We start from the raw sequence: 26491 nt of genomic DNA on the forward strand, positions 1-26491 counted from the left end.
ATAAACAAGCACTGATGCAATCCTTCTTCATGAGTAAACTCAGTTTAGTTAACTAGTACTAGAGTTGCTTTTTAGGTACCACATCGCATGATGTTAGTGTTGTATCATGTGACCACCTTGATGTTAATGTATTCTTTCTCCCCACATCCCCTGCTTAATTTAGAAAAAATACAAAGCCCTGTATGAGAAGCTGAAGCACAAGTATGTAACTGTCCCTGACACACCAATCCTAATTAGAGCTAAGAAAGCCTACCTGAATGCCAGTGATGTAAGTATTTGATGAAAATGTGGTCTAGATATGAATATGGAAAATAATGAGTTCAGGCAAAGAGGTCTGTGATTATCCTGAAAGTAAAGTTTAACCAAAACCAGTGGGAATTCCTACAGATTAAATTATTTGGATTATTCTCTGTCCTATCCTTGTAGATCTGTGTGGTTTATACTAACATCTACAATTTGGGTGCATTTTTAAAATAGAAAAGAATAAAAAGATCCAGTCTCCATAGTCAGCAGCCAATTGACAACTAGTCATAGTTCTATTCATAGTTCAATAACAGCTGGCAGTAGTGATGGAGTTGTTCTTCCTAGGGAGCAGTTGTCCAAGTCAGTATATCTGAGACTGAGGCATCAGTCTCTGAAAATTGCACACTTTTCCATAAATATGCTGATAAATAAAATTTCTCTGGTTTGACATTTATATAACTCAAATACTCATATACTGTGTAATCCTTATATCAAAATAACAAAGAATGATATTTCAAACATCTGTAAAAATGTATTTTCACATATATACAAATATTTGGATTGTATTCAAATAAAAGGCAGAGTAGACTAACTGAAATCAATGGACAAGTTAGCCACGGACATTAATTTCAGTGGGTCTACTCTGAGTGTGTTTTAGCTGGATACAGCTCTTTAGGCCCACAGGGACACTTTTAGTATGGGTATGCTAGCAGCAGAGAGTGAATGTAGAAAACTATAGGTTGAATCATGTGGTTTCTTGCCATATTGAAACAGACTGGAAAATAAGCAAAATTCTAGTTATGAGGTATTCAGAATCAAAAATAAAATGAATGAAAGGTCTATTTAAGCAGGGAAGCATTTACATTTAGAGGATCACTGTCAGTGGAGGAAAGCAGGGTAACTTGTGAAGAGGATTTGATGGTATTGTGCTAATGGTGGTATCTTTCTATTTGTTGCAACTGCTGAACAAAATGTTTTATTGACAATATTTACTATTTTTTTAATGGATACCTTCCTATTCTGTTGTTTCTCAGCTGCGTTACAAAGAAACCTTTGAGAAAGCAAAGGGTAAATACCACACAGTGAAAGATGCCTTGGATATTGTGTATCATCGCAAGGTCACTGATGACATCAGCAAAGTATGTATATTGCTCCTCTGATTCTTGAATATGCTACTCTTCATAAGAATAAAATACAACAAATGTACGTTATTAACATACAATATGGGCACTACTTATTACTTAGACTATTTTACTCTTCCTTTTCCCTTTTCCTATGTAATATAAATACACATGGGTTTTCCCTCTGGTGAACCTGATTCCTCCCCAAAAGAGAGTAGAGATGACCTCAGACCAAGGTTGGACCTCTCACACCTTATAGTCTATTGGAGACCTACTGCTAACACAAAGGCTCTCAGCTAATTCTTGTTCACTCTGCACACCAGCAACTCTGTCCCTTTTTCTCTTAAAGCATTTGTTTCCCTCCTACTTCCTGCTCTGGCCCCACCCTTCCCTCCGCCTGGACTTCTGCCATTTTGCCATCTCTTCTGGTTGTTTCCCCCTGTGTTGTATGGTCTGCCCAGTTTCTCCGACTCGTCTGAAATTCTTCTGTGAATCTAGCTCTGTTGCCTTTATAAGGTGGCACAGCTGTACCAGAGCATTCTCATATATTTTTTTAAAAAAGGCACATTGGCTGCAATCTTAAATCCACTCATTAGGAAGCAAGTTCCGTTGAATTTTAGGAAGCAAGTTCCATTGCTACCCTGGACTCCTTTGGAAAAAGGGTGAGATGGAAGTTTAATAAATGAATGAATGGATATATAACAAAATAGGACTTACTTCTCTGAGTAAGCATGAGTAGAATTGCACCGTTTCTTTTGGCAACATCTTATTACTGGATAATTAGTGTGCTGTATATTTTAAAATTAATTTCAAATTATTTTAATCATTTTTAAAAACCACATTCTTTTTGTAGGTGAAATACAAAGAAAATTATATGAGTCAATTAGGATTCTGGAGATCTATCCCAGACCGACCAGACCACTTCCACCACCGTGCAGTCACCGATGCAGTCAGTGATGTAAGTGTGGATCAGTCTTGACATTTGGATATTGCAAACTGACACCTTTCCAAAGCAATAGGCTGCAATGTGTTATATGAGGAAGCTTAATGCATTTCAAATCCATTTCAAAAGTGAATGGTTTTCTCCTTCTGCTAACATTTCCCCACCTCTTCGGAAGCTTTTGGGGATAGGCTATCGTAGATAGTTAAATTGAATTCTGTTTCTAATATTAAAATCTAATTTATTATCATGAATATCTAAGCCACATGATGAGGACCAGCTAAGAGCAATTCAGTTTTTCTTGTTTAACAGCAGATATGTTAAAAAAAGGATTGGGTGGGATCTAGAGAGCCCCTTCCCTTGTCCAGCCTCCAACGCTACATCCCATTTCATTTCATGGAGTTCCCTAACCCTTAGGTGTAGCTTTTTGGGGGGAGGGATAACCTGCAAGCAGCTGCAGCAGAAACAAGCAAGCATGAAAGCCCTATTGTCTTTAGCAGTTTTCCAAATATATTTTCTGGCTGTAGGCTGTTGCTATAGCTTAAGCCAGTGCTTTGTAAAAAGCAAAAATTTTAATGGAAGTATTTAAAAACTGATCCAGCCTTTGTTTTCATACAGCCTTTGTAGGGATAGTTAATTTGGTTACTCGGTATGCTAAACCTATTGCTGTTAGCGGTAGTGCCCACATTCAGACTCACAGAGCAATCCAAATGATGGGCAAAAGGGGGGCTGGCAGAAGAGCAGCCAGTGGAAAGCCTCTTGGTATCCGCCTCATGGTTGGGAGTCGCCACCTGGCTAAATGCCAGCTCTGTCGGAAGCCACATGCATGAGCTGGCCAGGAAGCACCGGCTCCCATGAACAGGCCTCCCAGGGGGAGTAAGTGCTCCCCATAGGCCACAATGGAAATGCTTTTACTTTGCCGGCTTTTTGGCCGGCAGAGTTTCCAGGAGGATCAGGACCTGGGAGAGGGCTCCAAATACAAGGAGGATCTCACACAAGCCCCTCCCCATGGCTGTGCCCCTGCCATGCCCCCAGAATGCCCCATTTTGGATCCATTTCAATTGGGTTTCAGGCCCGGTTTTGGTACGGAGACAGCCTTGGTCGCCCTGTATGATGACCTTTGTCGGGAGAAAGACAGAGGGAGTGTAACTCTGTTGATTCTCCTTGATCTCTCAGCGGCTTTTGATACCATCAACCATGGTATCCTTCTGGGGAGGCTTGCGGATTTGGGAGTTGGAGGTATTGCCTGGCAGTGGTTCCGCTCCTATCTGGCAGGTTGTCTCCAGAAAGTAGTGCTTGGGGAGCCTGAAGCAGGCGGTGGTGAGACCGCTCCTAAAAAAACCCTCCTTGGACCCTGATAACCTTGACAACTATAGACCAGTAGCAAATGTTCCATTCCTGGGCAAGGTCCTAGAGCGTGTGGTCGCTCACCAGCTCCAGGCTCTCTTGGATGAAACTGATTATCTGGATCATTTCAATCAGGCTTTCGGCCGGGGTTTGGTACAGAAGCAGCCTTGATCGCCCTGTATGATGACCTCTGTTGGGAGGAAGACAGAGGGAGTGTAACTCTGTTGGTTCTCCTTGATCTTTCAGCGGCTTTTGATACCATCAACCATGGTATCCTTCTGGGGCAACTTGCGGACTTAGGAGTTGGAGGCACTGCTTGGCAGTGGCTGTGCTCCTACCTCGAGAATCGTCTCCAGAAGGTGGTGCTTGGGGAGCATTACTCGAGTCCCTGGGTACTCCAATATGGGGTCCCGCAGGGTTCAGTTCTGTCCCCCATGCTCTTTAATTTCTATATGAAGCCGCTGGGTGAGGTCATTAGGAGATTTGGAGTGCGTTCTCATCAGTATGCTGATGATACGCAGCTCTACTTCTCCTTTTCATCTTGTTCAGGTGAGGCTGTCAAGGTCCTAAACCGATGCTTGGCCGCGATAATGGACTGGATGAGAGCGAACAAATTGAAGCTCAATCCAGACAAGACTGAGACGCTGTTAGTAAATGGATCCCCTGACCAGTTGGATGTTCGACCGGTTCTGGATGAGGTTACAGTGAAGGAGTAGGTGTGCAGCTTGGGAGTCCTTCTGGACCCGTCCTTGTCACTTGAGGCGCAGGTGGCCTCGGTGGCACGGAGTGCTTTTTACCAACTTAGGCTGGTAGCCCAGCTACGCCCGTATCTGGACAGGGAACATCTTGCTTCAGTTGTCCATGCTCTGGTAACCTCAAGATTGGACTACTGCAATGCACTATACGTGGGGCTGCCCTTGAAGACGGTTCGGAAACTGCAGCTTGTGCAGAATGCAGCGGCCAGATTAATAACCGGGACCAAGCAGTCGGAACATGTGACACCGATTCTGGCCCGCTTGCACTGGCTGCCTATATGTTTCCGGGCCCAATTCAAGGTGCTGGTTTTAACCTATAAAGCCTTACACGGCACGGGCCCACAATACCTGATGGAACGTCTCTCCCGATATGAACCTACCCGTACACTGCACTCAACATCGAAGGCCCTCCTCCGGGTGCCTACTCAGAAAGACGCCCGGAAGGCGACTACAAGAAAGAGGGTCTTCTCGGTAGCGGCCCCTGAATTATGGAACACCCTTCCTGACGAGGTACGCCTGGCGCCTACTTTACTATCTTTTCGGCGCCAGGTGAAAACCTTCCTCTTTGCCCAGGCATTTTAATATTCTTAGTATTTTAGTATTTGTATTTAATGTTGTAAATATAGTTATATGTTTCATCTTTTTTCTCTAATTACTTTTGATTTGTATTTAATATGGGTTTATTATGTTAATCTCACTTTTGTTGTATGTTTAAATTGTTGATTTGATGATCAGGTGGTTTTTAAATTGAATGTAAATATATATTTTTTATCCAATGTACACCGCCCAGAGAGCCTTGCTACGGGCGGTATAAAAATTGAATTAAATAAATAAATAAAATAAATAAATGTTGCAGCTCTCACTGGCTTCTACTGGCTCTCAGTTCACCAGGCTGGCCATCTCCAGTGGACCCACTGGTGGCAGCGGCAGCGGCAGCGGCAGACTTCTGGCGGCACCACGCTCAGCCACAGTGGGGTGCTGCTGCTGGCAAAGGTCAGCAGAGCCCAGTGGTGCTGAGAGCCTGCCAGTACAGCTGGGGGGCCACGGCATCCAACTCCACCCAGCCTGGTGGAAAGGTCAGATGGATTGTGCCTTCAGTTAGAAACAGCACACATTTTCAGTTTCATTTTGCATCATTAAGAATGAAGCCCGTAGAGCATTTAGAAGTCCCATTGAGCCTAATGGGACTGTGTGGACTAAAGTAGTCAGTTTGTCAACTTAGCCCTAAGCACATTTACCTGGAATTTTATTCTGTTACCAGCACTGGTCCTTACCTCCAAGTAATGACACTTGGAATCATGACTTAAAATAATAATAAAAAAGATCTATACCTGAGCTTTTCTAGTGACTGAGGTATCATAATACATTTTTATGCTGTCCTAAAATTGCCATATGTTTTGGTAAACCTTGCTTTCCTTATTTTGCTTTTGCAGGTTAAATATAAGGAAGACTTAACATGGCTCAGAGGCTTTGGCTGTTATGCATGGGATACTCCTGATCTTGCCCTTGCTGAAAAGAATAAGGCGCTGTACAGTCCAGTATGTGTGTTTATTTGATCCTCATAGCTAAAAGAAGGTGTTTTCTCTCTTTCTTTCTCTCTATCTCTCTTTCCCCTGCCCCTCACTGCCTTGCACACATGTATTAGATTTTATATTTTTTAGAAGTGCCACTCTGCATATAAACAGAGGCTTGAGATAACCTTAGAAATCAATTAATCACCCAATCAATGCTTGGATCAGAACAAACAAGATTTATCATGTGCTGTAACTATCCACAGCCAACCTAAACATATACAGCTTGGCTGAATTGCCAGCTAACTCAAAGGTAAGAGTATGATAACATAGAGAGTACTTAGAGCACAGCTACCTGGGAGTGCCTCCTTAAGGCTAACTGAAATGAATAGGAGCAGTGCAAGAGGACACATTCCTTTAAACAAAGTATGCACAAAATAAATTCCCAGTAAATTATGTTCCTACATAGCAACAGGAAAAGCCAACTGTGCAATCTATTTTAGAGGTGCTGTTTACACACTAGTCAATATATTCTCCGATAAAGAATAGTGCCATTTCTATTGTGTTTGAATCTAGCCATTACTAAGTTTGAACTATTCTCTGAAATGCCCTTTACATTGCAATCCTATGCTCACTTACCTGGAAGTAAGCTTCATTGAAAATTATGGGACTTATTTCTGGATAAATGTCAATAGTACTGCACTATTGGTGCTTTCAAGTGTAATGATCAACAAGAGGGGCTTTACCTGGTTTTAGAACATTGTTTAATATTCAAGTTATATAGTGCCATACTGTCTGGTGCTACTGAATAAACACATGCAGGCTGGAGACATACTTGCAGTTGTACTGGTTTCAGAGCCTCTCCACCTCTTTTTTTCAAAACTGGGGGGTACATAATGTTAGTCAAACTCCACCTCATTTTACTCCAAAACCTGGAAAATTTGAGATCAAGTGAGTTTTACCTTGAAGCCAGCTTCATGCTGACATCAGAACTGATTGACCATCAACTGCATTGCTGCTCCCAGGTATGCCTTATGGAAACTCTTTGCTATAGGCTCAGGGAGAGACAGTGATTGGCCTAACACTTTGCTGTGGGTGGTCAAAAAATCTGACATCAGCAGTGGGGAAGGGAGATGTGTCCGGGCACAGCCAGACAAAATGGTCTTACTGCTTTTGGAACAACTAGTGTGCATGTAGCATGTAGCTGTAGTTACAGCAACAAATCAGAAAATCTCTCACTTACTGACAGTTTAAATGCAAATGCAGTTAGATATGAAATAATTACAATGGTTCACACCTTACACCTGATTATTCTTTTAATATATGCTTTTGGTGTTTTTATCATGCCCTCATAGCAACTTAGTGATTTTTTAAATGTGTCTTGTTTTCTCTAGTATAAGTACAAGGAATCATTTGAGAAGATAAAGTCCAAGTTCAAGTATGTTGCTGACACTCCAATTAATAGGCATTTTAAGTATGCTACTCAGTTGGTGAATGAGGTAAGTAGAACAACAGGCTTATGCCACACAGGTATTATACAAAACAATTCAGTTAAAATTTCCGAGACAAAATAAGTAAGTCAGAGAAACTGTGTTGCAAATCCATTGTAGGAACAAATTCCATTTTTAACGGATTACAAGACAAATTTATTAGTGCCTATAAAAGAAGCATGGATATGAATCAGAAAAAAAGTTAAACTGATTAAATTAAAATGCAGTTTAAAGAGAACTCTATGTAAAACAATGTATTACTTGATAATTAGCAAGAATAGCAGTTCTATAAGGGAGAGTGCATATTCCATTCAACTATTTATAGTAGTGCATGTTTAATGTAATAAGTGGAATTTTTTTTCCTGACACATATCTGCGGTTCTAGGTGCAGGGTGTTTCCCTTTTGTAGTTTTCATCACATAAAAAGCTAAGATTTTGTTGCATACGTAGCTGAGAAGTAAATAAATTGCTCTAAGTGCAGCACAGAGGCCAGCATCCATAAAGCCCACTGAAGAAATGGTGGGTCTGACTGGTATCACTCTGCTGATGAAAGGCATCCATTGGGAAATGAGGAGGGTCCCCAACCCTCCAGAACAGATTTTGTGGGAGGGTGGACGGTATGGAGGGGGATGAGAAAATTTCTTCCCTCCCTGTTCTGTGACACCAATTGGATTCCATCTAATGGGTTTAGTATCCCTATGTGCTAAATTATGGTCTTTACATATAGTGCTATTTCAAAATGATAAATAGCCAGGTCCCATTCTGCTAATTATGTGCTATATTATAGATTGTACATATATTTTTAACCCCAAAATGTATACTAAAATGTGTATCTGATAAATGCAGATGAAGTCAAAATTGTCAGTAACTGGAGGGTGGCCATAAAGGATTTACAGGGTTTACATCTTTTCATGTGTTACATTTAAAGCTACAATCCTATTCATTCTTACCTAGGATTAAGATAATCAAACCCAGTCAGGATTACTTCTGAGTAAACCTGCATAGGATTGCTCTGTATATGTTATAATTGAGCCCACATCTGCTTTTTTTTTCTTGTATTCTTTAAATGGGTGAAATTATTTAAAGATTTTTGCTTTGTTGAAGTATTGACTGCAACATATTATTGTTCCTCCACCTTTTTACTTTGCTACTGTTCGATGTGAACAGAAATTGTACAAATCTGATTATGAGAAGAAGAAGGATAAGTATTCCTTTGTGGTGGATGACCCTAGAACCTTGCTGGCCAAATTGGGAGGCGAACTAAGCAGTCAGGTACTGTGACAGTGTTGGCCAGGACATCTGGAATGTGGCTGTTGTCACTCTTGGATGTCTACCTTTACCTGTCTGAAATGCCTGCAGTCAATGATGTCATAGGTTTTGCCTATGATATTGAAAATGATCTGTTCTGTTCTGTTTGTATCTGAAGCTATCTGTACTTTGCCACCCAAAACAGCACACCAGCTTTTTGAGTGAGCCTATCCATACTCTGTGATCTCATGAACTATGCACCAATGTATAATAAAAATTGTTAAATGTTGAGACACACAGATAATCTAGAAATGAATGAACTCTGTCATTTATAATTAAAAGCTCAAAAGCAAAAAATATGTAGAAGGAAAATGGTATGGAAACCAAGTTTCCTAGTTTTGAATCCAGTTATGTGTCTGTTGATTCTGTTGCCATTGGTGAATTGGTGCAATCCTGAGAATACACGAGTATCCCAAAGGCCTAAATCTCATTGTACTGAGATCTAGAGCATTTTCTTGTTGCTCATTGTCTTCATAAGTCTCTTTTGTGCTTCGTCGATGTTTGCATGAACAGAGAAAATATAAGTCTAGTGCCAAGTTGTTCCTGCAACATGGATGTAATGAAATTCTGCGACCAGATATGCTGACAGCATTGTACAACACAATTCAGGAGAGTCAGGTAAGTGTGTGTAGGACTGTAGGCTTCTTGTTACAAAATGGGACTTAGTTGCAATACGGATATGTGAAAAGCTATCCAATATCTCTTCCATAATATATGACTAATCCAATACCAAGTGCATTTCGTAGTGTTTAAACTCCAGAGACTGGGATTCACAAGCTAATTAAAAAGGAATATTTGGCTGTCAAATTGTATGAATCTATTGATAATTTTTGAGCAGGAGAACCCTCTAGATTCTAAATATTTTTATCGAACTAAGTTCTTTTGACTTGCAAGTAAAAGCAGTCAGGATCAGGGGGCAGGCTGTGTTCATAAGCACGTTCACTTAGAAATAACTTGCATTAAAATCAATGACATTTTTAAAATGGAAGTATCATTAGGTTTGGAATGCCATCCACCTTAAAACTGGTGTTCCTATTCCAGGGACTGGGTTTCCTGTATCTAACCTATACATATATATTTTGTATGTGTTGCCTGTTCATTATGCATGCATTTGTTCTCATTTTGCATGCTCTGTGTTGTCTTACCATATATTTACATGCACTGAGAATGAAGCAACATTTTGAAAGGTTTCTACCTTGTTCTTAGACCACCTTTAAGATTTTGAGTATGTTTCCCAAATTTATTAGAAACTGGACCAAGATTTTCAGCTGTATAAAACCATTTGTAAACGAATGCCTATTCTCCCATGTTCCATAAGCATATTTCATTTAATTATTTAATATATTTAAATCATCAGCATAATCATCTGTCACAATTTTACATCCCCCCATATGCTATAAGTAAAATGTTGATTAGATGCACAGTTAACCAAAGCAATCTTAAACTCTATTAATAAAATAACCAAAGGTACAAATCAACTTTGTAAGCTTTACCTTAGATTTCTGGTTATAGGGGACTGCAGTCCACAATCATAAGCAGGCACAACCTCATTCACATTTCAGTAGGCCTTATAGGCTCCACTGAGCTGAAAACATTCACTTTAGTACATTCTAAAAGTTGTTACTCACCCACTCTGCTTATTTGGGTAAGTAGCTCCTTTGATTTCAAGTGCAATTGGAGAGTTGGGATTTTATCCACTTGTGTTAAACTCTGCTAGTACCCTGCTAGTTTAGTTCATTTATTGATCTCATCTGCATCCTGCCTAGAGAATGGGATTATGCCATTTTTATCTTTGCATTAAGTCTGTGGGCTAAGGTTAGAGATGATGACTTTCAAATGACCATCCCTGGAGCTACGTGGCTGAGGGGTGACTGAATATAAGCTCCCTAGTCCAAATCCAGCACTCTATTCAGTACGCCACACTTGGCCTACTTTGAAGTCAGTGTAACCAAAAGCAGCTTAACTCTGGCATTTCCATTGTGTGGGCTTGGCTCCCCCACGTACACTGTTTCAGTTGAGTCCTGTGACAGCTGCTGACAGGCTAAGACTAGCTCTCTTCTTAAAACGTGTTATTTGTGGTGTTTTTTCCACTGCTATTCCACACCATTCACTGCTACTTATTTTTCTTTCCATAGTACAAATACAAACAGCTATATGAAAAGCAGAAGGACAAGTATACAACTATTGTGGATACTCCAGAGCACCTGAGGACTACAAAAGTCAACAAGCAAATCAGTGATGTAAGTGCAGAAATTGTAATAACAAAAAATGTCATTGTGCCTTTCTGGACTAATCTTTGTGTGGTAATGATAGGGACAGTCAGGATTTTCAGGACTGAGAGGATGGGAGAGGAAGACTGTGGTAAGAGACAACCAGCTTGCCAGTTTTGGCTAATGCCAGTGCACTTATTAAGTTAGAAAGTAGGAAGCTGAGGAAAAGAGCAACAGTGCCTGGTGCCTGAGGATGCTCAGGAAAATGAGTGATGTTCGAGAGAACTCTAATGAACATCAGTTGCCGAGTGCAGCCTTCCCCAACCTGGTTTGCTCCTTCTACAACTCTCATCATCTCCAGCCGTGCTGGCTGGGGCTGATGGGAATTGAAGTCCAACAATATCTGAAGGCATGAAGTTGGGGAAGGTGGGCCTAGTGGGCAACTGGGGGAAGCATGGAACAGTTTCACACCCATTCCTCCCTTCCTTCAACTTGCTCAGGGTGACAAAATTACCTTTCTCTAAATGTATTATCTCAACAACCCTGTGACAGAAGTTAGGGTGATACAACAGTAACTAGCCCAAGATTGGTCAATAAGTTCTGTGAGGTTAGGATCTGACACAGACCTACCCTGTGTCTGCCCTCCCCCACACCACAGAGAAGGAGAAGGCAGGAAAGGAGAACATCCCCCCCCGGTGGAATGATAGAGCAGAGGCCATAGAAACAGCTTCCCCATCAGGGCTGGAGGAAGAAGAGGAGGAAGAGGAGGTGTCACCCAGTGGGGCAAGCAACAGGCTGCAGGCTGGGATGAGTGAATAATCTGCTTCTTTCCCATCCCCGTGTTGGAATTAAGTGGATTTTTTGCCCATCCCAGCATGGACATTTGAGCCCAGGTTTTCCTAGTACCAGTCACCATCCACCTACACACTGTCCCCTATGTTACACTGCCAAGTGCATAGTTCCTATACATAATCTGCCCTGATCCTCTGTCTCTCTCCATGGCAGATAGGAGTCGGGGCACAGTTAGCACACCCACATGTGAGAGGTTACAGACTTAGTATAAGAAGCTGTGTACCAGGCTTTCTCCAATACTTTTTTTGCTCTTTAAATGATGAATTGGGAAGGTGGGAACTTCCTATGGGAATGCACTTGTGGAGACTATGAGTAAAAGTAGGGCTAATTAAGACAGTGCCATCAGTTGGAAGGATTGCAGTCCAAACCTGATAGCCAGGATCATGGTCCTAAACACCCAATATGCCATCCCTGCCTCCACTATTTCTACCTGTATATTTGGGGGCAGAAGGTCCAAATAATGCCCATGCACAGAAAGCTCAAATCATATAGGTGATTTATTACTTCAGTGTAGTAGATCACTTGTGCAGAGTTTCACCTGTATGCAATTGTATGCATGTCGGCAGCATTTGAATATCCTATCCACACATTTACAGGTGGGAATGGCACACTGGGGAGGTGAGGAGGAACTGTGCACACTTGCTTCCCCTCACACACTGAAGATGGGTTAAGAATGTAAGAAGAGCCCTGCTGGATCAGACCAAGAGGCCCATCATAGTCCAGCTCTCTGTTCTCACAGTGACCAACCAGATGACTATGGGAAGCATCTGAGCAGGACCTGAGTGGAGGCAGGGAGAATGCACTGGGTGGGTAAGGTTGTGATTTGGGAGAGATATCCTTCAATCCAACTCTGTTCAGCACATCCATGGACAACTGATGGGAGTTTATTTATTTATTATTTGATTTATATCCCGCCCTTCCTCCCAGCAGGAGCCCAGGGCGGCAAACAAAAGCGCTAAAAACACTTGAAAACATCATAAAAATGGACCTTAAAATACGTTAAAACAAAACAACAAAAAATTTTTTTAAAAAAGCTTTAAAAACATCTTTTAAAAAGGGTTATAAACATTATTAAAAAAATTAACGAGCAATTCTAACACAGACGCAGACTGGGATAGGTCTCAACTTAAAAGGTTTGTTGAAAGAGGAAAGTCTTCAAAAGGCGCTGAAAAGATAGCAGAGATGTCGCCTGCCTAATATTTAAGGGGAGGGAATTCCACAGGGTAGGTGCTGCCACACTAAAGGTCCGTTTCCTATATTGTGCAGAATGGACCTCCTGATAAGATGGTATCTGCAGGAGGCCCTCACCTGCAGAGCGTAGTGATTGACTGGGTATATAAAGGGTAAGACGGTCTTTCAGGTATCCTGGTCCTGAGCTGTATAGGGCTTTGTACACCAAAACTAGAAGCTTGAACTTGGCTCAGTAGCAAATGGGCAGCCAGTGCAATACTTTCAGCAGCGGGGTGACATGCTGGCGATACCCTGCCCCAGGGAGCAGTCTCGCTGCCACATTTTGCACCAGTTGCAGCTTCCAGACCAACCCCAAGGGCAGCCACACATAGAATGCATTACAGTAATCCAGCCTGGAGGTAACCAGTCCGTGGACCTCAGTGGCCAGGCTATCCTGGTCCAGAAACAGCTGCAGCAGTCTTACCAGCCAAAGCTGGTAAAAGGCACTCCTAGCCACGGAGGTCACCTGGGCCTCTAGTGACAAAGATGGATCCAGGAGCACCCCCAGACTACAGACCTGCTCTTTCAGAGGGAGTACGACTCCATCCAAAGCAGTCAACTGACCAATTATCCAAACTTGGGAACCACCAACCCACAGCGCCTCCATCTTGCTAGGATTCAGATTCAGTTTATTGGCCCTCATCCAGCCCACCACCGAGTCCAGGCAGCGGTCCAGGGCTTGCACGGCCTCTCCCGGTTCAGATGTTATGGAGAAATAGAGCTGGGTATCATCAGCATACTGCTGACACCTTGCCCCAAAGCTCTTGATGACTGCTCCCAATGGCTTCATATAGGTGTTAAACAGCATGGGGGACAAGATGGTACCCTGCGGCACCCCACAGCACAACTGCCAGGGGGCCAAAAGACTGTCAATCGATGCTATTCTCTAAGAGCGATCCTGGAGATACTATCGGAACCACTGTAAAACAGTGCCTCCAATATCCATCTCACCAAGTCAGCCCAGAAGGATACCATGGTCAATGGTATCAAAAGCTGCTGAGAGATCAAGTAAGAATAACAGGGTTGCACTCCCCCTGTCCTTCTCCTGATAAAGTTCATCCATCAGGGCGACCAAGCCTGATTCAGTCCCATAACCAGGCCTGAACCCATACTGGGATGGGTCAAGATAATCTGTTTCATCCAAGAGTACTTGCAATTGCTGTGCCATAGCTCTCTCAATCACCTTCCCTAAAAAGGGGGTATTTGCAACCGGTTGGTAGTTGTCACAAACCAATGGGTCCAGGGTGGGCTTTTTCAGGAGTGGTTCGATCACTGCCTCTTCCAAGGTGGCTGGAACCACTCCCTCCCGCAATGATGCATTGACCACACCCTGGATCCACTTGGTCAGACCCCCTCAGCAAGCTTTAATAAGCCAAGAAGGGCAAGGGTCGAGAGGACACGTTGCTGGCCACATCATCGCAAGTACCTTGTCCATGACATCAGGCCACATCAACTGAAACCATTTCCAAGAAGTTGCAGCAGATGTTGCACTGGACACCTCATTAGGGACTACAGTAGATGTGGATGGGGCATCAAGACTGCTACGGAGGTGAGCAACTTTACCCTCAAAGTGCCTTGCAAACAATTCACAGTGGGCCTCCGAAGGGTCTAAAACTCAATTTCCTGGAGATGATGTCAACAGACCCCTGACAATAAGGAAAAGCTCCACCAGACGGCTACTTGAGGATGCGATGGAGGCAGAGAAGTGGGCCTTTTACACCACCCTCACTGCCGCACAGTAGGCACGGTTATGATGTTTTACTCATGCCTGATCAGCCTCACAGCACGTCTTTCGCCACTTGTGCTATAGCCATCGTCCAGCCTGTTTCATTGCCCTTAGCTCACTGGTGTACCAAGGTGCAAATCGGGCCCCACAATGCTGGAGAGGGCTGTGACTTCCTTCCCTGGTTCTCCCTGTCAGGTTCCCACCTGCTTGTGGCTACTGCCTTTCACTAGGCACCACCAGGGACACCACCAGTCCGGACCGTCCTTTATATGGTTTCTCACTCCGCTCTAGCACAGATCTCACTAGATCCCACTGCTAGGCAGCACCACCAGTCACTTCCTGTAACCAATACTCCCAGAGACCTTGCCTCAGTCTCTCTATAGCTTGTTACTTTGTGACTGTGTGGCTATGCTGTTCCCAACCCCTTTGTATCTTTATATATAAAGCATACAACTCTGGGTTGCTCTGGATACTTGACTTGTTACAATATCTCCCTTCACCGCTTCCACCATTAGATACAGTTTCCCTCCAGCCTTGGTAATTACCTTGCCCTTCCTTCTGGTCTGTATATTCCCCAGCCAAGGATCAGGCCTTTGGTAAACCCAATAAGTATGTATTTGCTAATAACAGGAAATAACAAGATTACTTTAGGAATGTTTCACAAGCGTATGGTTTCATATATGGTCACTCTTTATGTTTCTGTTCATATATATACCCTTTAAATATCAGCCAAATAAAATCCAAACTTCCCTCAGAACTCTGCCAACCAACCCTCACCAAACGACCTCACTCCAACCAACTCAACTACTTCTCCCCCTCCCATCACTCACAAACCTCCATTTATACTTCAGCCAGCCAGCCACTCAGCCAATCATCATCCAGCATACTTCAGCTTCTCACCCATGTACTCCCCCTTTCTCTCAGTCAATTACCATACATCACATAATAGACCCGCATTTACCATATTTACAGATGCTTAACCTACAGGAACATCACAAGGGCACTCAGGGGCAACTGTGTCAAGAGCCTGATGCACCTCGCTGTTCCTCAGCATGACAAGGGCTTCAAGATGGTCACCTACTCTATTTACTGGGAACTCCCCCTGGGCATTCAGGAATCCTGTGGATTCCATTAGGCTCCGGGGGCCGACCATCTTAATCTGTCCACCACCCCTGCAGGGAAGGATCGGAGCCATAAGTCTAAACTTCACCAGGAAGTGATCTCACCATGAGAATGGGGTGACATCCAACCCCCCATCTCCAGACCACCCCTTCCTCCATCTGGAGCAAAAACCAAGTCGAGGGTGTGCCCTGCCCTATGTGTTGGGCCAGTAACAACTTGAGACAGCCCCATGGTCTTCATGGAGGCCATGAAGTCCTGAGCTGGAACACTAGAGGCAGCCTCAGTGTGGACATTGAAATCACCCAGCACTATCGTTCTGGGCTCCTCCAACACCACAGCCGAGAAGGCCTCTGCCAGCTCGGTCAGAGAAGCTGCTGGGCAGCAGGGTGGATGGTACACCAGCAGCAATCCTAGTTTACTGTCTCCTTGGCCCAACACCAGGTGCAAGCCCTCACAGGCAGCTCCAAGACAGAGTGGTTTCCTGGTGACAGAGATGGAAGTTCTATAGACCACAGCAACTCCTCCCCCCTTCCCTGCAGCCTGTGCTGGTATTGCGCCGAATATCCAGATGGGCAAAATTGGGTCAGAAGAACTCCTCCAAGCTCACCCACCCAGGTCTCAGTAATTCACACCAAATCGGCACCTTCATCCACTATCAAACCATGGATGAGTGTGGTCTTATTGTGTACCAATCTGGCATTAAACAACAACACACATAGGCCAGTGGGCACAGCAGATGAGCAACAAGGAACCCATCCGTGAGAGGAGTGGCAGCAAGGAACAAGGCGCAGATAGCCTTGCCCTCATCTTCTGTGGTGATTCACCACCTCCCCATGGCTATATTTTCCTCTGCCCGTAATCACTGAAATTGGGGTGGCATCACCCATGTTCCTCTGTACTAAGACTCCTCAACACCTGATATGGGCCCACAACGTGAGCCCACCAACAAAACCTGCTGGAGCGAATTATCCCAGTAGGCCTTTGCAAGGATTGGGAACAGTCATATCCATTCAAACTTTTTCACACAGGGCCCATCTACTCCCTCTCCTGTCTCACACCCAGGGAGGGCCAGACTTCTGCCAGTTACAGACTCTCACTCTGAAGGCATCTGGCGACTTTCTTCTATCATTCAGTTCACTGCACAGGCTCCCACCCTGTGCAGGAACTATACATGCACCACATGCCCTCCCTACCACCAATCTCCTCTAGATTGGTTTAACAGAAAACAAATTCATGGGAGTGAGGATGGGCAATCATATGGCACAGCCCTTTGGCAATTCCCTGCATAGATATCTGCTGCAATTTCACTTTGATTCTTTTTGTTTAAATTAAAATGTCCTTTACAGCTACTAGCTATACTAACCTGACCCGTTTTTCCTGTCAGATCCTTTACAAGCTGGAATACAACAAGGCCAAACCAAAGGGTTATACCACAATCCACGATACTCCCATGTTACTCCATGTACGGAAGGTCAAGGACAGAATAAGTGATGTAAGTAAACAATATATTTGAAATTGTCTCTGTTATTAAGTTCCTAAATAATTTTTGCCCATTAATCTGTAAGATTATATATACTGAGATAAAAGCTAGCCTTAGACTATTTAAGTCTCATTCTTTAAATATAATAGGTAAGAGTGTTTATAAATATGGTTATTATTTGCCATGAACCAATATTTGCTGAACTAATTGTTGCAGGAGCATAAATAAAGCATCTTCTCATATTTACACATTATTTATTAGCTGTCATCAGTTTGCTTACATTGTTATGGGGATGAAAAGAAGGACCCAGAGACTCACTTACTATGGGTTGGAAGTTAGAACTACACTTTGTTCCCACTAGCAGGAGCAGATACTTCCATTGGTGGAAGACTGTAAGTGACATTTGCAAAATCCCTGTCTTTCTCTGCAGCTCCAAGCACCACTTCTCACACTTTTGTGGAGGGCTGTGGAACCTTCCAGGTGGGAGATGATGCTGCTGGGGGGGGGGGAAGGAGTCAGCTAAATTTGCTTCCCCTTCCCCACTGGATCAAAGGCCTTCTGTGGATGGAAGGAACCTTTCCATCCATGGAAGGTGAAGCATGGATACAACCCTATGCAATTAATTTTCAGACATTATTTTCAAAAGAATGTTGATCTATTCATACGGGTGGCTTTAGAAGTGTAAGAGAAGTTTACACTGGACTATGCATCTGTTTGAATTACAAGTTAATTTGTTTTCTGTGTGGAAAGTTATTTTTCTCCTACTTTCTACTATGAATACATATTTATATTCGTTGCTGGAGAAGCAATGATAACTGTAGTTCTAGTTGGGTTTTCAGGACCACATGACTATAATCATGGGGGACAAGAGAGCAGGGCTGCATGCATCTTTATTATTAGTCCAGGTGCCAAGGTCTTACAATGGCTGTCAGTTGGCTGTAACAAAAGTTCTAAACAGCTTGCTCAAAGCTGGATTTTTCCATTGCCATTATCCATATTAGTCCATCATAACTACTCTGATGTTTGATGAATTCACTGGCTCATTGGGTCTAAGAGGTCTTTGGTATGATGTCTGTTTGACTGTGCTATTGTATTCCTTACATAGATGTAAAAAATATCTCTTGGTTCTTTCAACAGTTGAAATACAAAGAAGACTATCAACAGACTAAGTCTCACTGCAACGTTGTACCAGATTCTGTTCATATTAAATCTGCCAAACAGGCCTACAAAGTAAACAGCAATGTGAGTTCAATGCTATTGTTGTCAGTGACTAAGCCTTCCAAAGGAAACTGAGGGAGTAAGACACCCAGGTCCCACTCAATTCAGGCTTCTTTAGATACCTCATTTCCCTATGCTTCTAAAAATCCTGGCCAGATTGTATGAGGCAATGCATCTTATGCCAACTTTAGACATGTGTGTGGGGTGGAGATATGTTCACTCTATCTCTTTGGGCAGAGTACTTCAGACAGATTGGTAGGTGGTGAAAATTTTCAGCTCCTAGCTTCCTCAGAGAGCTCTGTACAGCTTAAGGGGGAGGGGAGTACAAATTATCATTTAACATAGTATAGCCCTGGCAGCTTAGGCACGTCAGTCATTCCAAACATAAAACCCAGCACCTGGCTAGTTTTTCATCTTTCTTTTCTTTCTCTGTTTAATGTGACCAACAACTGTGGTTATACCTTTTGCCATGCGTTTTCCATAGCAACACAAGCAGAGCTAAAATTCTATAGATTCATAAGAACTGAAAGAAAGGCAGATAAGGATGAAGAAGTAGAAACAGACAAGATAAGACATCTCGATTTTTAAATTGGTGGTGGGAGGAGGCAAGATTTCAAAGTAATGTGCTTTGCTCCCCTCCTCTAATCATTTGTTTCTCTTCAGTCTTGTACAACTTCTGAGCCGTGGCAAACACAGCCTACTTATTACGTAGTGTGGTCTTTTGCAATCGCTGGCCACAAGTAAAAAATACTGAGTCCTTGGTGGCCCAACATAAATGACTGGAGAGAAGTGAAGCTTTCTGTGGAAGTGTTGGAATCCCTTGGTGTTTGCGTCTGTCCCAGTCCCAACAATGAGAGGCCTTATTTATTTTTGCAAACTAGAACTTCCTTTTCACCCTTGTTTTATGGTGGCGCTTTTGCTAGAATTGTTTGTATTTCTCTTTAAACAGCTGGATTACAAAAAGAAATATGAAGCAACCAAGGCTCACTGGGACTGGACTGTAGACAGACTTGACTTCATCCAAGCTGCCAAAACGTCTTTGCAACAGAGTGATGTAAGGAAATGGGAAAAGGAAACTGCATGCACCCACTTTATGTCCTGACATGGTAAGGTATACCACTGTTGGAGTAGGCCACACTTTTCTCACTTTTATTTTCCTATTTCTTTGTAGTATGAATACAAACTTGACCGAGAGTACTTTAGAGGATGCAAGCTCTCTGTAACAGATGACAAAAATACAGTGTTGGCTTTGAAGAATGCAATCTTGTCGAGTGATGTGAGTACTTTAATATCTTTTTAATGAAATCTTTTTTCTTTGTAAGTCTTGAATATGCTAAATAAATGAAACCATAATGTAAGCAAATGATAATGTTTTTGCAAATAGGTATTTATTTCACATTGCAAATCAGTTACACCAAGAACCCTGTTAAGCATGGTATAAGAAAACACCCCTTAGTGTCAGGTTTAGTGCTAGTAGTAGTGGTAAGGAGACAAGTATCTACCATGATTTACAGGGGTCCCCAAATTTTGTTTCGCTTTGGTTACCAACCCAAGTTTGTACACACCACTGCCATCTTGCTACACTGTCGGTGTGTTCTGGATAGGGATCGGATCCAATGGCTGGTGCTGGTTTGAAAGCATTCCATCAGCCTAACAGGCTGATATCGATTTGAGTCCATTCTTTGTCCACAAGCTGCTGCTTTTACCAATCCATTTTTTCCCTTGGAAAAATATTGATATTAATATCAGTATTTTGAAAGGGAATGTTGATATTTTGAAAGAGAATGTTGATAAAGGAAATATTGATAAAATATTATTAAATTCAATAGTTTAGACACAGATGTGTGTTTTTTAAATCAATTTCCACAAATACCAGCAGAAAGTCATTATGTAAAAATCTGATCTGCAACTATACTGAATAAGCAAATTAATGGAAAATTCAGTACCAAATCCGAACTGGATGGAATTCTAGCATATCCCTAGTTCTTGACACCTCCAAGACCCAGCACAATTGCATCATGAAAGCCACCCAGCTCTCCCACTCCCAGCTGTCCCTGTCATGCTGAACATTATCAAGTCTCAGTTCAAGGTCAGGGATATCTGTCACCCTTGCCCCAAGCCAGCAGCAGAATGGACATTTTCCCAGACCATGTACCAACTTTAGAAAGACTCTCCAAGGCTCTCTGAGGCTCATTGCAAGATTTGAACTAGCTCTTGTCAGTCTTCAGTCCACTCCAGAGAACAATGGGGACGCTCACACCAGAATAAAATACGTGCTCACCAGTGGTGAGCCCATTTGTGGAACCCTGTTTAATGTACACTACTTGAAACTACTATTTTCCATTCCATATCCTAGTTAAAATACAAAGAGAAGCATAACAAGGAAAGAGGAATCATCCATCCAGTTCCAGACACTCCTCAGATCCTTCTCGCAAAGACTGTTAGCGCTCTTGTGTCTGAGGTAATTTTTATATATACTGGCTTCAGAGTTTATGCTTCCTTAAATACATGTGATTTTTGAAACTATTTTTTCTCTTCATAATCAGAACAAGTACAAAGAATATGTTAAGAGGCACCTTCCATATGGTTCTTTTACAAAATTGCCTGAAACACGAGACACTGTTCATGTCAAAGAAGTAACCAAGCACGTCAGTGAGGTAAACTACTTCTGCATTACTATGTTCACATCAGGTTGAGTAGTCTGTTGCATTTGTTTTATTCCCTTGGTGATGGAAATTGTTGTTTGTCTGCTGTACGTTGTATCGTATGCTAATTATGGCTAATTACTAAAATGGTATTCCCTGTTTACCAGTGCTGATGTTGCTTATACCAGTGTATCAACTCACATAGTTAAAGATAAATGTAAGTTTAATAACTTTGTTGAATAGAGTTTCTGAACTTTTGTGTATATAGAAGCTTCACATTTTGCAGGAGTAGAATGCCTTCAGAGATAATTTCTGTACGTTGAAAAATCTGGAAATTGTTCCTCCTAATATGAGCTTGCATAATTCATAACTGTTAAGCATTAGTTGATTGGTAAGGGATTTTTATGAACGTATAGCAAAGATTTTGAAGTATTCTGCAAATTAAGGAGTGTGAGAGAAATGAGTGGTGGTGGCAGTGGCAAAACAACAATAAAAAAATTAAACAGAACTGTGTTCAATATAGTTAATTTTTCCTAGTCACTTTACATTAAATGTCAATAAAATATGGACATAATGATGGAGACTTAGGTTTACTAATCATTTGGTGGTTGTGTTGTTTAGCTCTTGTGCCCCGAACCAACAAGGCAGACGTTACTTGTTGCACAGGACACAGAGGTGTGTGAGTAACAGCGCTCCTGAGCCGGCAAACAGGAATAGACCACTCCGACACTATTGAGCTTTGTGCCAGTAAAACAAACTTTATCCAAGTGCATACAGAAATAATCACCAACATAAGCTACACTCCTATCTTTCCCCACACAGCCTGGCTCTCTGGGCTTGTGTTTTATAGCCAGCCCCTTTGATCCGGTACAGCTGTGTATTCTTCACATAATTGCTGTGATATAGTTAACCCATTCCCAACATGGGGAATGACTAAGCTTAATGAGCTAACAGCCCCCATCTCATTCCACATTGTTGGGTGCTTCTGTTGCTCAGCTATTACAGTACATTTTACATTTCTTTTTACAGTGTACATTTATACAATTTTATTTACAGCAGTCTTTGTACACATACATAATACATTCATTATATATACATTCTCAGTCCCATTCATTTTCTTGCCATTTTTCCCTAATCCATACGCCATCCTGTAGTCTTGCACAGACTGCCTCGTTTATGGGTGTACAGGGTTTTGTTCTTACTTTGTTTTCCGTTACTACATTAGTTATCTTAAATCTTTCTGGCGGTTTTCCTAGGTTTGCTCTGTCTGACCGTCTCAGGATGGGTGCTGGTTCTGCTATAGTATGTTCTGGACATTCTGTCTGTTCTATGTTTTGTTCTACCTCATTTATGCTCTGACTTTCTTCTTTTTCCTCTGCCTCTTGTTTTACTTCTGTTTCTGCGGTTTCTACATTTTCCCCTCCCCTCTTCTCCTGGGGATCAGGCTTAATGTTTCTTTCCTGTTGCTCATTGTGTGTGCTGTCTATGTGTATCTCTGCATGTTTTGTACTGTCTTCCCAGTCTTGTTCCTGAGTTTTTACACTTCTACACACATGTAAATGTTTTTCCTTCATTAACCAGACTCTGTGATATGCCCCCTCATAACCGAGGTAGTAGCCTTTTAGTGCTCTTGGACCCTGTTTCCCTTTACGTTGAGGTTTGGGAATATGAGCCCAACATACTGCTCCAAATTTCCTTACATGGTTAAGATAAGGCTTTTTGTTAAACATCATTTCATAAGGCGTACAATCTACAGCACTTGTATATACTCTGTTCAACAGATAGTTAGCATATATCGTACATTCACCCCAGAAATCCCTGGTAAGTGGAGAGTCTCCTAACATTGCTCTCACAGTGTCTTGTAAAAATTTGTTGTACCTCTCTGCAACCCCGTTCTGATGGGGTGAAAAAGGAGCTGTTAATTCATGTTTTACCCCTTTGTTGTAGAGATATTTTTGCAGAGGTGAGGATAAAAATTCTCCTCCTCTATCTGACCGGATTGCTGCTATCCGGGTCTTAAATCTAGCCTCTACCCATTCCACAAAATGTTGTAGCTTCTCAGCGGCTTCTGCTTTGTTATGCAATAAGTAAACAAAAGCGAATCTCGTGTAGTCATCGACCAACACATAATAAAACTTAGCATTGCCTTTAGATTGTGTAAAGGGACCGGCCAGATCCATGTGTATTAGCTGAAATGGCCTTTGCGTGCTTATCAGCCTTTCTTTGTGTATGGGAGCTGCTGTCGACTTCCATTCACTACAAACGTCACAGTCCTCATATTGCGTACAAGTTTTAAACATTAGGTCTGCACTATGCTTCTTTGTTTTTAGAAGTGTTGCATAACTGACATGACCCAACCTTTTGTGGTACAAGTGTATACATTTATCATGAGGTGGCTTATTCCCTACTGTGTTTACACATAGTGGGGCTTCATCATTTACTATGAACAATGCTTCTTTGAACTTTCCTATAACATATATCTTATTTCCCTTACATATTGTGCATCTCCCTTTGTCAAAGTGAACAACATAATTCATATCATTTAACTTGGCTACAGACATTATATTCCTGTCCATACTGGGAACATAAAGCACATTGGTAACTAGCATTTTTAAACATTTTAGATATACCACTCCTACCCCTTTTACTTCACGACAGCTTCCATCGGCCAAGTAAACGTTCTGGTTCGTTGTTGGGGTCAGGGTTTTAAACTGTTTTTCATTATTCGCCAAAAAATGACTAGCTCCCGAGTCCACAGCCCAGGATGCTCTGTTTAGTTCATTGTCCTTTTCTTTTGTTCCTACGACATGCACTTTAAACGGGTCTTTCTCGCATTGTTGTGTTCTTCTTTTCATCTCAGCCTCGCATTGTCTGCGTAGATGATTTGTGGAACCGCATTTGTAGCAGCGTCTCACTCCATATGCCATGGATCCTCGCTCATTCCGCTCCGGGTTTTCTTTGTTGCTCTGTTTGCTTTTCTCTTGTCGGCGTTCTGCTTCTTGCAGTAATTTGTTTGTGATGTAATTAACACTGAGCTCTGCGTCTGGCAAACTTTCTAACGCGCTTATTACTCCGTCCCAGGAATCATTTAAAGTTGACAGCGTAATGTATGCCATCTGTTCCTGTGTATGCTGCATGTCCATTTCTTGCAGTTCGGCAAACAAACGTTGTAAGTTCTGTAAATGCCTCTGCATGGACTCGCCTTCTTTGTAACGTGTTTGGTAAAGTCTTTTAGCAAGTAGGACCTTAGATCCCACAGTTTTCCTCACGTGTACAGTTCGTAATGCATTCCACACTTCCTTCGCAGTGTTTAAGCCTCTTACATGTATTAATTGTTCATTTTCCAGTGCTAGGATAATCAGAGCTTTAGCTTTCTCTGCCGCCCTTATCCACTCTGCTGGTGGGGCTGCAGGGGGGTCTTCTGCAACTGTGTGCCACACGCCCTCCTTCACCAGTAGCATTTCTGTCTTTACCTTCCAGTAGGAGTAGTTGGTGCTCCCCAGCCTCTCCAAGGGAAAAGACGCGCCTCCAAACGCTGCCATTCTTTTTACCCCTCTCGGCTGCCTTATTGCACTTTCTGGATCTACGTCTGTTGCACAGCTTCAAAGTACCGCTGTTATGGCTGGGCCCATAACCCTTTGTTTAGCTCTTGTGCCCCGAACCAACAAGGCAGACGTTACTTGTTGCACAGGACACAGAGGTGTGTGAGTAACAGCGCTCCTGAGCCGGCAAACAGGAATAGACCACTCCGACACTATTGAGCTTTGTGCCAGTAAAACAAACTTTATCCAAGTGCATACAGAAATAATCACCAACATAAGCTACACTCCTATCTTCCCCCACACAGCCTGGCTCTCTGGGCTTGTGTTTTATAGCCAGCCCCTTTGATCCAGTACAGCTGTGTGTCCTTCACATAATTGCTGTGATATAGTTAACCCATTCCCAACATGGGGAATGACTAAGCTTAATGAGCTAACATGTGTCCTTCAAGTTTGATGGTATTTTAAGTGTGTGTGTGTGTGTGTTGTACACACACACACACCCCACCATTCACACCCAACCACACAGGAGACTACAGGTGAGAAGACACCTCAGTCCCTTGACTGACAGAAGACTCTGTTAGATCAAAATGTCTTCCATTAGCAGGGGGCCACCCCTTGGAGACAACCAACACTTATTTACTGATAAGTGTAAGCAAAGTATTTTTGACTGCTGAACTTTCCTTGAAGAAACCAGTCCTTATGATTCACTGTGTTGGCATTTATGTGTCAAATGCTGTAGCATAGCTGCAGAGCTTTTAAAAATTGAGCAAAACTTTCAGCAGATAAGGAGATAAAACTAGTTAACCAACAAGTCCATGTGCATGCAACACTCACATACATATATTTTCCTTATATGTAAAAATCATTTATCCGTTCTTCTTATTTTAAATGTCAGTAAAGCACACCTCAGTGCACACCTTTCTCTTTCCAAACAGACAAATTATAAAAAGAAGTTTCAGAAAGAAAAGGGCAAGTCGGACTATTCAATCATGTTGGAACCTCCTGAAGTGAAGCATGCCATGGAAGTGGCAAAGAAACAGAGTAATGTAAGTTATTTCTGCAGTTACTTAATTAAAACTATGTATGAACAGTTGTCAAGAAGAACCGTTTTGAAACTACAGGCCATATTAGAAGCCTGACTTTGAGCTGGGTAGCTGACTCTTTTCTGTGTGATTCTGTTTAACTATTGTAATGTGCCTACAATTTGCACGAGTATGGCAGATATCGCAACCTATCTGGTGGAGGTGCTAACCTCACAAAAAGGTTTCCTTTTCTAATGCCAGATATGATCAATTTTGAGATACCTGTTCAAAACAAATTAAATGGAATTAGAAATCATAAGATTTTATCTTAATAAAAGTGGCTTTTAAAAACTCACCTTCCGTCTTACAAGCCCTTAAATAATACATGTTGTCCTAGTACTTTCAAACCTATTGCAAACGTGGTATCCATAGGGGAAAAAATGTTCTTTCTGCATTAATTTGAGCTTCATAACTCTGTTTTAAAGAGTATACATGCACAAAATAATGAAACTCTAGGCTTAAGTTTAGAAGATTGGCTTGAAGCTTTTACCCCTGTTCTCATTCCACTCCCAAGTCTTTTTAAGGTCAGTGAATTACTTTTTCCCTGCCAAATTCATGGCTCTTATACATGGGAGACTGCAACTGGAAGGCTGTTGAAGTATAGAGTTGTGTATTGGAGTGGGAGCAGAATTCAATCTCTTCTCTTGACCTGCCTTATGGTACCAGTTG

At 42.2% G+C, this 26491-nt stretch overlaps 1 protein-coding gene across 15 annotated transcripts in view; it reads left to right on the forward strand.

Annotated features, from left to right (window-relative positions):
• NEB (nebulin) overlaps positions 1-26491 on the forward strand; it is a 293643-nt gene that overhangs the window by 221039 nt on the left and 46113 nt on the right. For 13 of the 15 annotated variants that reach the window (XM_061608784.1, XM_061608789.1, XM_061608791.1 and 10 more), the window contains 14 exons: positions 164-268; positions 1278-1382; positions 2218-2322; positions 5840-5944; positions 7312-7416; positions 8575-8679; positions 10851-10955; positions 17240-17347; positions 18473-18577; positions 19503-19607; positions 19725-19829; positions 20910-21014; positions 21100-21210; positions 25676-25786. In XM_061608784.1, coding sequence (XP_061464768.1) covers positions 164-268; positions 1278-1382; positions 2218-2322; positions 5840-5944; positions 7312-7416; positions 8575-8679; positions 10851-10955; positions 17240-17347; positions 18473-18577; positions 19503-19607; positions 19725-19829; positions 20910-21014; positions 21100-21210; positions 25676-25786 — 1485 coding nt within the window. Of the gene's footprint in view, positions 1-163; positions 269-1277; positions 1383-2217; positions 2323-5839; positions 5945-7311; positions 7417-8574; positions 8680-9228; positions 9334-10850; positions 10956-17239; positions 17348-18472; positions 18578-19502; positions 19608-19724; positions 19830-20909; positions 21015-21099; positions 21211-25675; positions 25787-26491 lie in introns of all 15 variants that reach the window. The other 2 variants (XM_061608785.1, XM_061608799.1) reach the window with 1 other exon arrangement.

This window comes from Rhineura floridana, chromosome 2 (genome assembly GCF_030035675.1).
Source record: "Rhineura floridana isolate rRhiFlo1 chromosome 2, rRhiFlo1.hap2, whole genome shotgun sequence".
Lineage (NCBI taxonomy): Eukaryota > Metazoa > Chordata > Lepidosauria > Squamata > Rhineuridae > Rhineura > Rhineura floridana.